The 12,165-nt window shown below is 37.3% G+C and overlaps 2 protein-coding genes across 2 annotated transcripts in view; one reads left to right on the top strand and one right to left on the bottom strand.

Annotated features, from left to right (window-relative positions):
- Positions 1-12,165, bottom strand: part of LOC129264616 (nesprin-1-like) — a 79,078-nt gene that overhangs the window by 45,780 nt on the left and 21,133 nt on the right. Inside the window, exons 4-8 of the mRNA XM_064102409.1 lie at positions 10,087-10,245; positions 9,444-9,656; positions 8,187-8,297; positions 3,455-3,649; positions 2,754-2,879 (exon numbers count right to left, since the gene is read on the bottom strand). Coding sequence (XP_063958479.1) covers positions 2,754-2,879; positions 3,455-3,649; positions 8,187-8,297; positions 9,444-9,656; positions 10,087-10,245 — 804 coding nt within the window. The remainder of the gene's footprint in view (positions 1-2,753; positions 2,880-3,454; positions 3,650-8,186; positions 8,298-9,443; positions 9,657-10,086; positions 10,246-12,165) is intronic.
- LOC135154596 (uncharacterized) lies at positions 8,371-9,307 on the top strand. Its single transcript, XM_064101330.1, is given in 7 exon segments — positions 8,371-8,388; positions 8,464-8,658; positions 8,661-8,764; positions 8,766-8,903; positions 8,905-9,095; positions 9,098-9,205; positions 9,297-9,307. Coding segments are annotated over 7 exon segments (765 nt in total).

Here is a 12,165-nt window from a genome sequence, read left to right as displayed (position 1 = left end):
GTCACCTCAAACGCATAAATCCTTTCACAATGTTCTCTACTATATATAATAATAATAAGTCCATTAATATACTTAGTAGCGCAGTTACTATGTGCATATACACCACTGCGCTTTGATACTTGGTATCATATTATTACCCCGGCTGTAGCTGAGCACCCATAAGAGGGACTTAAAGCGTTCAAAGAATAAATCCTACCGGGTACCCACTCACCTCACCCGGGTCGAGTGCAGCACAATGTGGAGAAATTTCTTGCCAAAGGAAATTACGCCGTGGCTGGGATTAGAAACAAGTGGAACGCCTCTGGCAGACTCACCTGCATTACGCTATTTAATATAGCAGCAGTGCTAACTTTGAAAACTACTATAAAATAATCATTCACAAAAATACCATTCATATAATGACATAATACCACGTTTATTGACCATAGATGACATTTGAACGGTGACTTAAGACTTGTCAACTACACCCATGCCCACATTTCATTCACTCTATCCATGAACTTTCAAAGTTATGATGGCAATTCAACAATTACTCCAACATGGCCTAAGTTTATTGACCTTAACTGACCTTTGACCTTGGTTTTATGACCTGAAACTCGTACAGGATGTTCAGTGATACTTGATTACTCTTATATCCCAAGTTTTATGAAATAGATCAATAAACTTTCAGAGTTAGGATAGTAATTCAACAAATACCCCCAACACGGCCAAAGTTCATTGACCTTAAATGACCTTTGACTATGGTCATGTGACCTGAAACTCTGGCAGGATGTTCACTAATACTTGATTAACCTTATGTCCAAGTTTCATGAACTAGATCCATAAATTTTTAAAGTTATGATAGTAATTCAACAAATACCCCCAACTTGGCCAAAGTTCATTGACCTTAAATGACTATTGACCATGGTCATGTGACCTGAAACTCGCACAGGATATTTAGAGGTACTTGATTAACCTAATGTCCAAGTTTCATGAACTAGATCCATAAATTTTCAAAGTTATGATAGTAATTCAACAAATACCCCAAACTTGACCAAAGTTCATTGACCCTAAATGACCTTTGACCTTGGTCATGTGACCTGAAACTCGAGCAGGATGTTCACTAATACTTGATTAACCTTATGTCCAAGTTTCATGAACTAGATCCATAAATTTTTAAATTTATGATAGTAATTCAAAAAATACCCCCAACTTGACCAAAGTTCATTGACCCTAAATGACCTTTGACCTTGGTCATGTGACCTGAAACTCGAGCAGGATGTTCACTAATACTTGGTTAACCTTATGCCCAAGTTTCATGAACTAGGTCCATATACTTTCTAAGTTATGATGTCATTTCAAAAACTTAACCTTTGGTTAAGATTTTGAAAATAATTTTACCAACATGGTCTAAGTTCATTGACCCTAAATGACCTTTGACCTTGGTCATGTGACCTGAAACTGAGGCAGGATGTTCAGTAATACTTGATTAACCTTATGTCCAAGTTTCATGAAATAGATCAATAAACTTTCAGAGTTAGGATAGTAATTCAACAAATACCCCCAACACGGCCAAAGTTCATTGACCTTAAATGACCTTTGACTATGGTCATGTGACCTGAAACTCTGGCAGGATGTTCACTAATACTTGATTAACCTTATGTCCAAGTTTCATGAACTAGATCCATAAATTTTTAAAGTTATGATAGTAATTCAACAAATACCCCCAACCTGGCCAAAGTTCATTGACCTTAAATGACTATTGACCATGGTCATGTGACCTGAAACTCGCACAGGATATTTAGAGGTACTTGATTAACCTAATGTCCAAGTTTCATGAACTAGATCCATAAATTTTCAAAGTTATGATAGTAATTCAACAAATACCCCAAACTTGACCAAAGTTCATTGACCCTAAATGACCTTTGACCTTGGTCATGTGACCTGAAACTCGAGCAGGATGTTCACTAATACTTGATTAACCTTATGTCCAAGTTTCATGAACTAGATCCATAAATTTTTAAATTTATGATAGTAATTCAAAAAATACCCCCAACTTGACCAAAGTTCATTGACCCTAAATGACCTTTGACCTTGGTCATGTGACCTGAAACTCGAGCAGGATGTTCACTAATACTTGGTTAACCTTATGCCCAAGTTTCATGAACTAGGTCCATATACTTTCTAAGTTATGATGTCATTTCAAAAACTTAACCTTTGGTTAAGATTTTGAAAATAATTTTACCAACATGGTCTAAGTTCATTGACCCTAAATGACCTTTGACCTTGGTCATGTGACCTGAAACTGAGGCAGGATGTTCAGTAATACTTGATTAACCTTATGTCCAAGTTTCATGAACTAGGTCCATATACTTTCTAAGTTATGATGTCATTTAAAAAACTTAACCTTAGGTTAAGATTTGATGTTGACGCCGCCGCCGCCGTCGCCGTCGGAAAAGCGGCGCCTATAGTCTCGCTCTGCTATGCAGGCGAGACAAAAACGACCCTCTGTTTCAAAGTCTGGAGACTAATCCACTAGGCCACAACACTCCACATAATATGATATGATACATATATGATGAACATCTATGCATTCATCATTGTTCTGACCAATCAAAATCCTCCTCCTTGTTTAAAACAAAGTTATAGAGCATACATTTCCTAGATGAAGAATTACAATACTGATTTCAATCCATAGTTGCATCTGATTGGATCAATCACAACTACTTGTGAGACAGGACCAAGATTTAATACAGGAAGGGTGTATATTTTACCTTGTGCTTTTGGAGTTGTTGATGAAGATCATTCACATCAGTAGCTGAGATGTTTTTATTCTGTAGCTTCCTCTCAGCTGTGTCAAGGAACTCCATGTAGTCTTTTAGGATCTTGTGATATTGTTCCTAGTAATCAATGAAATAAAAAAGACGAACATCTTTAATCATTTACATATCTTTCATTGCTTACAACAATAGTATTTAGCCCTATAGAAATGTTGCATATTATTTGAATTATTATTATCATTATTGGCACTAGTCTTTAAAAAAGAAGTCTTCTAGAAATTTCCTATTTGTGACAGCAGGCAGAATTTTCAGCTGTATTGTTAAAGAATCATATTCTTCTATTCCTATAACCATAACTATGAGTCCTACTAACTGATTTCATGTATCAAATTTGCATTTAACACGACTAAATATGTAACATAAATTTCTAGTCATACTAAAAAACCCCGCAGTAGTAACTACAATCACATAAGACTTTCTGTCTGTTTATTATACAGTGAACAGTCTAAAGAATGAAATATATGATGTCAGAAGGAGGGAAAAGAGAAATGCACGACCATGTGAGGTGGTGTACAAAGTTTCATTGAGTAGTCAAAAAGCCATTCATACCCCTAAGCACCATTTCATAAGGGAGTGTTCTGAAAAAAAGATAAATCAGTAAAAAGAAAAAAAAAAGTGAACTTCACATCGCTGACCTGCAATATCTTGGCAGTGTTGAGTTGATTACGTCGGTTGCCCAGCAACCTCTGAAGCTCCTCCCAGTTGTCCTGTAAGGTCTTGATATCATGTGCGATACCTGGAAGATGAGGATCTAGAGCTAAGAGGTCTTCTCCTTTCTGTACCAGATCCCTGTACTTCACCTCACACCCGTTTGCCTCACTTTCTAAGACCTGTTGCAAGCAAAAACAAAATCGACATATTGATCATCACTGATTTCAGTATATTGCACATTTCCAATATACATTACTCATGCTCAGTTTATCTCATACATAGGACCTAATAATGGGTCAATAAACATTTACTTCCTAACAAAATTTTTTAACTTACCAAAGATTACCTACAGGGCTCACCCAGATCACGTAATCAATGTATGTTTCAAAGCAGAAATTTGTCTCATTGTCCTAATGGGATTTTATTGTACTTATAAATTTCTATTTGTATCACTCAGAAAGAGAATGACCATGATGGTTTTAATAGTGGAAAAACCCACCATGAAATATTCAGTACATACAATGCATGTACTATGCAGATATTTCATGACGGTGTAGATGTTTATCTACAGAAAGAGTAAATGAGTGGATAGATAAGACGACCTGCAATCTCTAACCCCTATCCAAGGGACTTGGTAGAGGGTACATGCATGATTATTGCAGTAGTATTGGGGTTTTGAATCCAAATCTATTCATCTATTGATCATTGAACGTCATACTTCTGAGCCATCTAGTCTTTCAGATGGGAGTATCATTATCCTCATCACACACAAAAATATTGTTTTCTGAAGTATCAAAGCCAAGTATTTGAGGATTACAAAATGTATGTTTTGATTATCACTTGGGAGAATGTATGTATGCACTAATACAAAGTCAGCTATACTACATGTACTGTATATTCAGATCTGCAAAATACAATATCATTCTCCCTATAAGATGCTGAAATAGATGCACCTTGCCTTTTCACTAATTCACGATGGTTATGCACCATAAACATAATAACTTGTGTGAATATATTTTTGCTGAGATGTATAGCACCCACAACAAAGAAAGATCAAACAATAATAAAAACCAAGTTCCATACAACCCTCATCCTATTTCCTTTTCAAAGAGATTCCATCTACAGAATACAGGTTTAAAGCAGATAAAAAAAAAATCAAATAAGAAAAAATTAATAAGTGTATATAAATAACAAGAACAGCCAAACAAATAAAGCTTAAACAGCAAGAAAAGGTAGAATTGTGGCAGAAACTAAACTGTACATACATTGTTGATTTATGTGATAGGAGGGAAACAGAGGTGAGTAGAAAGATACAGAACGAGAGGAGATGAAGGGAGAGAGAGAGGGAGATTAATGTAGAGAGGGAAAGGGAGAAAGGAAAAGAGCAGGGGAGAGAGAGAGATATATAGTGAGAAAGAGTAAGAAAGAAAGATGAAGGGAGAGAGAGAGGGAGATTAATGTAGAGAGGGAAAGGGAGAAAGGAAAAGAGCAGGGGAGAGAGAGAGATATATAGTGAGAAAGAGTAAGAAAGAAAGATGAAGGGAGAGAGAGAGGGAGATTAATGTAGTGAGGGAAAGGGAGAAAGGAAACGATCAGGAGATAGCAAGAAAGAGTAAGAAAGAGAGAGAAAGGGAGAGATAGGGGGACTGGCACTTTGGAATACAGACAGGGATGATGAGAAATAGAAAAGGAAGAAAGGGGAAAAAAGAATGACAAAGAAAGTGTATGAAACAACTGATTAACTGGGGCCGTTTCATAAAGCTGAGCGTAAGTTAAGAGCGACTTTAAGAACGACTGGTGATCCTTTCTTGTGGTAAATGATATCGACCATTAAATGTTCATTGGTGATTATTTAGAGCATATGAAAAGTTCACCACGTTCTTAAAGGGATGGTCCGGGCTGAAAGTATTTATAGCTTAATAAATAGAGTAGAATTCACTGAGCAAAATGTAGAAAATTTCATCAAAATCGGATAACAAATAACAAAGTTATTTAATTTTAAAATTTAGCAATATTTTGTTAAAACAGTCGTCATGAATATTCATTAGGTGGGATGATGATGTCACATCCCACTTGTTCTTTTGCATTTTATTATATGAAATTAGGTTTATTCAAATTTTTTCCTCCAAGAACTAGAAAAATTGGATTGACAACTGATTTAGTACATTAGATATTTATTGCTGCAACGTATTTCATTACAAGGGAGACATATTATTCACACAAGTATGAAATAATGAAAAAATTATGATTTTATGTAATAACATAAGAAAACGGAAAGTGGAGATGTGACATCATCAGCCCACCTAATGAATATTCATGACGACTGTTTTCACAAAATATTGCTAAACTTTAAACTTCAATAACTTTATTATTTGTTATCCGATTTTGATGAAATTTTCGGCATTTTGCTCAGTGAATTCTACTCTACGTATTAAGTTATAAATATTTTAAGCCCGGACCATCCCTTTAAAGCTGCTCTTAACTTTAATACAAAAAGCTTTAGAAAAGTGGTGACAGGTAGACCTATCTGCATACCCATACATGTAGATACAAAGAAACTTTCCTTCATAAGGAAACATAAAGACATGCAGGAAGCAAAAGCAGAGTGTTGAAGGAGGGGCAATTACAATCAGGAGGAAGATGGAATGAAATCTTGGGGTATTAGTGATAAGCAGGGAATATCAAGCTTCTTGCTATATAGCAGGATTACAAACGATGACATACACCAATTTGTCAGGTGTCTTTTGCTAATCTGAGATATTCTGCATAGCATGACAAGTCCCGGCAGCTCATTTTACTAAATTTTTCCAGAATTTTAATTCCATACACTTCCAGTGAGATAGCTTTAAATAAAATTTAATTTGTCCTTTACTAATTTTCACCTCCGTAAAAAAAATGTTCTAAATCTTTGGTATGTAAATGTAAGCTGTGACTTTGTTGTGAAAGTTGCAAGTCAAAGCAGGATGTGTGGGGCGGGGGGGGGGGGGGGATGAGGCAACACTGTCCCATTGGTTGCTCTACAAACTGCAACATTTTTCCCGTTCTGCCTATGCTGTATACTACATTACAAGCTTAAGCCCAGCCAAAATATGCAACGCTGCGACCGACTTGTTGCAGAAAAATCGCAGAACAAATCTTTATTTTATTTTATTTATACGGTATAAAAACACAAATACATTATACAAAGGTCCGAGGACCAAAAAACATTTGACATGTCAAATCCTCCTGCGATTTTGATCATTTTAGCCAATCAGATTTTTCCTATATGATGACATCATGACTAATTTCCTGCACCACTAATAAACAATAGACAAACCACAGACTAAAATCATGGTCTTTCTTCTGGCCTGGCCAAGCAGGGTCTAACCTGGTCACATGATTAGGTTGCGCTTGATCCTCACATGACTCCACATAGTAAATTAGAAAATGACATATCACTTGACTGGTCTAATTTGGTGTAACTGCTTGATTGGTCTTAAACTTTTGCATAAGACGGTAAATATGGCCACTGACTGACCCATATATATTTTCCCATGATAATGAACCACTACTCGAATTCATCAACTGAATCAAATCAAAGATATATATTTGGGATTATTAATCATGTTTATGTTACTGTGACCACCTCCAGATCTTCAGGTGAAAAAAAAAGACCCTTTGGAGATGAAATCAGGAATTAGTGATTGATAACAAAACTTGTAAGAAATAGAAAATTGACATTCAAACAAATAACAGAAAAAAGTATGAGACAGATGACCGCCACCTTGCAAACAATTCTGTACTGAAACTTTTAACAAATTCTTCAAATGTGCGCACTGCATAGAACGATGCAGACAGGAGTTTGTTTGCTTGATACATGTAAATTACATAAAAGCCTAATGTGTTTCTTTTTCTATCAAAGGCACAGAGAAATCTATCAAGAAGGAATGACAGCAAGAGAAGCAAAGAAACTGAAATAATGGTCCTGACCTGGAACTTCAGTCTTTCCTCCTACGAGAGTGAAGGTACAGAGATTAATCACAAGAAATGTTAATGAGAGTATAGACATGGACTTATCGCCAATACATGTAGCTACTGTCATTACAACCTTACAACCAGTGTCATCAGATTTCATTTATGACTGAGTGTGTATCTTCTCTGTTTACTGAGGAATGTTAACCATGTCCAAAACATTGTCTGAGTGACAATTATGCAATGTCTCTACAGCCAAATCACATTTCAAAAAGTTTATTTACGAAGGCAGTTACAGTTACATGAGAGATAATTCATTAAAAGAGGTTATGCTGATTGACCTTGCGCTTTTAAAATTCAGGTAATATTGAGCTGGAGATTTGTTTGAACTTGTGCAGAAATTGCAATCTTAAAACTGATTTGGTTTCCCTTGCAAAACAAGTTTTAATGCCTTTACAAAACAAAGCTCCATTTATTTTTTCTTACATGGATAACTCATTTGAGCCCTTTAGTTGCGCTTTAGTAGTGACCAAATAGTTTACATATTTACAAAAAACGTGTCACAGTATTTTCACAATTATATGCAAAACTTAAAAACATTATACATTAAACCAAATAAGAAGAAAATACATGGTAAATAATAATCTTGCTAATATTGAAATCATATCCTAGTATCAAAGTATGTGGTAAATAATGTTTTTTTAATTTACCTTAATATTCATATCATCTATTAACAAAATACATGGTATATAATGTTTTATTTACCTTGTTGATAATGATATTATCTTCAAGTGAAGCCCCACTAACATTGCTTGGTGGGATGTTCAGTTGTTCCTTAGCACCGGTTAGCCATAACTGGAAGCTCTGTAAGTCTCTCTGTAATATATAAATATCAAAGTAAATAGTCATTTCTTCAACTAAGTGGACATCATTATAATTCCTAACAGCAATGTTTTACGAGCAGCGAGTCATATTGCTGGAGCTCTCTGCATAATTTGTAATGCAATATAAAATATTAGCAATTTATTTGTCTGTTTGAAAGAAGAGAGAGAAAGAGAGAGAGAAGATAGTCAGAGATAGGAGGGGGAGGAGGAGGGGGGAGGAGGAGGGGGGAGGAGGAGGGGGGGGAGTAGGAGGAGGAGGATGAGGAGGAGGAGAAGGGGGAGGAGGGGGAGGGGGAGGAGGAAGAGGAGGAAGAGGAGGGGGAGGAGGAAGGGGAGGGGCTGGAGGAATGGGCGGGGAGGAAGAAGAGGAGAAGGAGGGGGAGGAGGAGGAGGGGGAGGAGGAGGGGGAGGAGGAGGGGTAGGAGGAGGAGGAGGAGAAGGAGGGGGAGGAGGAGGAGGGGAGGGGAGGAGGAAGAGGAGGAGGAGGAGGAGGAGGGGGAGGAGGAGGAGGGCTAGGAGGAGGAGGAGGAGAATGAGGAGAAGGAGGGGGAGGGGGAGGGGGAGGAGGAGGGGGAGGAGGAGGGGGAGGAGGAGGAGGGGGGAGGAGGAGGAGAAGGAGGGGGAGGAGGAGGAGGGGGGAGGAGGAGGAGGGGAGTAGGAGGAGTAGGATGAGGAGGAGGAGAAGGAGGAGAAGGGGGAGGGAGGAGGAGGGGAGGAGGGGGAGGAGGAGGAAGAGGAGGGGGAGGAGGAGGAGGAGGAGGAGGAAGAGGAGGGGGAGGAGGAGGAAGGGGAGGGGAGGAGGAAGAGGAGGAAGAGGAGGAGGGGGAGGAGGAGGGGGAGGAGGAGAAGAAGGAGGAGGGGTAGGAGGAGGAGGAGGGGGAGGAGGAGGAGGAGCAAGAGGCACATGGAGAAGAACATCATTTGATTTCACATCCAATCATGGGGGGGGGGGGCAAATTCTACAGTAATTGTAATGTTTCCAGACCAACAGATTACTCATAGGGATATTTTCAAAGGTTGATGGGCAAAATCCACTGTCTCCACATAATTATTCTTAAATGTAAGCTTATGGGTCTTTGGGTATGGGGAAAAAAGAAAGTTAAACAAAATCTTGAGAAAGAAAATAAAAAAGCTTTACCTGGAAGCCTTGGAACTGTCTGTTCTTCTCTACAAGCTGTTGTTCTCTTTGCCTAGCCTCTGTCTCTAGGGTGGTGAGTCTTTGATTGATATCGTTAAGGGACTGTTGCATCAACTGCTTACTCCTGGCTCCAGTTTCAGCCTGCACAAGGTGACAAGCCTCGTTCATGCGCTCTAACTGGTCCTGGAAAGTTTTCAGCTCTTCTTGTAGTGCCTGGAGAATAAAAATAGTAAGGAAAAAGATCAAATGATAATTAAATGATCAAATCAAAGATTATTGCAATCAGAACAATGATGACTACTACATGTAAGACAATTAGAAATCATTAGACTTTCTTGCTCAAATTATAGAAAGTTCATAATGAATCTAAAATTCATGACAAGTTACATAGATTTCAGATTGGTACATTAACCATAGATTTAATCTCTTCTTACAGGGTATTCATGAAGTGAAATAGACCAAGAAGATTACCATATCACAATGTTTCTCTTTTAACAGATTTTTTTTTAAATTTTGAATCATACGCCTGATCCTATTATTTAGCTAAGATGTTAAAGATTGACCAAAGCCAAACATTAAAGAAGCTAACTATTACAAATTTTCTGCAAAGAATTTAATGACTTTAAGTAAATAATGATCTTACAGCATGTTCCGTGAGTTGAGTTTCTGTATCTTTACTCCAGTCTTCTGAGAAGAGTTTGAGTTGGACGCCATCCAGCCATCCTGATACGGCTTGCAGGGCATCCTGGTAACAGGTCTGAAACTCATACGCTTGCTCTAATCTAGACTGCTGGTCAGATACCTGAAACATAGATCATTACAATCGGGGATGTTTACTGACTGATAAACTTTAAAAAAAGCAGAATGGGATGATATTCCTAAAGGCATCCTGGAAACGGGTCTGAGACTTGCTCTAATCTAGACTGCTGGTAAGATACCTGAATGCAAAACATTGACTATTACAGTTAGACATATTTACTCACTGATAAAACTTTAAGAATAGAATTAAACAGAACATTCTTTCCTGAAGTAAAACATAGACAATCATGGACAATCAGAGATAACGATAATGATAATTAGCCCCTGTAGTGTAGATACCATTGCTTGATATATCGCAATGCTATGTTTGATAAACTTTAAAATAGAATAATGTTGCATCTGTTCATTGAGAGACTGTAAACACCAAAAGTGAAATATTCATAATAACAATCAATGATACTGGCTTCCAGATAAACTGTTAAAAAATGCCAGTCTGAAACTTCCACAACCTAGAGGAAGGCATGAATTATCCTTATTAAGTATAAACCCCCTTAATCATAATGATAACATTTAGAATGCTTCCCCACACATGTTCAAAGCTTACACTATAAGGCAAGAACTATTTGTTATGCTGTGTACAATTGAATATGATTGTATATCCCAAGTCAATATCCCCTTCTATGTCTCTCCTTTTCATCTTTCTGTGTCTTCCTATTTCCCTCTGTCTTTTCATCACTCTCTCCCCCTTTTTCTTATTTCTTGTCTTTTCACCTATAACATTAATTTAATCTCTCTATCTCTCTCTATCTCAAAAAACACATCTACAATCTTTCAGCTTTCATCTGGCAAGGTATGGCTGCCCTCTCCTTCTCTACCTCTCTCTCTCCTCCCGTCTTTCCTTCTGTGTGTAATACATTTATTATTATGATCTTATTGACATTGTACCAATACAGGATGTCAAGCTGGCACTGGATGTGGATATTTTAACGGATTAGAAAAGTAAACACAGGCAAAACCTCTCAAAAATTGCAAAATAGTTGAAAAGCAGAAAAGCTCCAGTCAACCTTAAAGAGTTGATTGCAAATATTTGCATTCAAGGCCTTGGTCTTGCATGACTTAATTAAACTGAAGGTACAATTTAACTCCATGGGAAGGTAGATGCAATACAACAATAATTTCATACTGTAAACATCGGATAGATGACAGAATAACAGCTCCATATTTAGCAAACTCTCCTGGGGACCTTTTCATGAAATTTGCCAGCACTGACTAAATAAATTAATGTTATGCCTCTCAACAATATCAGTAAAATCATTGGTTGTGATAAGCTGAGAGAAACTGATCTCTGACCTTTTCTATGGCAACTGTCAGAGAGTGAATGTTTGTCAGTGTCGAGAATCTTTCTTGCAAAGTCCTTTATATAAATTTTCAACAGTTTAAACTTTGCAAACTTTCTTTTATTCTGTAGTAGGCCTATATACCTCTCATTCTGAATGTTGAATCATCCAATGAGTATTGGATTCATGTTTTGAACTGTGCCTTCAAGAGAGTGAACAATGGCTATTACCAGGACAACTTGCAGAGTTTAACATGTAAAATGCCTGATGCCCCAGGTGAGGGGCATAAATTTTGCAGAATTCCGTATGTGCATAAGTTGCTTTGTGTGATTACTGCAAATATCATTATCCATAGATTTTACACAGCTTCCTGATCAATGTACAATGCAAATTCCAAGTGACTATGAAATTCAGTCCCTTTGAGTCTAAACAAACTATGCGAATCAAAGCACTCCATTATTATCATCAATAATTGTGTTATTGAATGCAGAAAGGAAAGTCAATCGATAAATGCCGAAGGCTTGTCATAACACTCTTACTCTGATTAAAACAAAATTAGATCATGCCATTCTAGCTAAGCATCTCAATCCTATTTAAGTTGCAAATGGGCAAATCAAGGCACCTCA

The sequence above is a fragment of the Lytechinus pictus genome, chromosome 7 (genome assembly GCF_037042905.1).
Source record: "Lytechinus pictus isolate F3 Inbred chromosome 7, Lp3.0, whole genome shotgun sequence".
Lineage (NCBI taxonomy): Eukaryota > Metazoa > Echinodermata > Echinoidea > Temnopleuroida > Toxopneustidae > Lytechinus > Lytechinus pictus.
The sequence above is the reverse complement of the archived record's forward strand: the minus strand, read 5'-3'. Positions and strand labels throughout refer to the sequence as shown.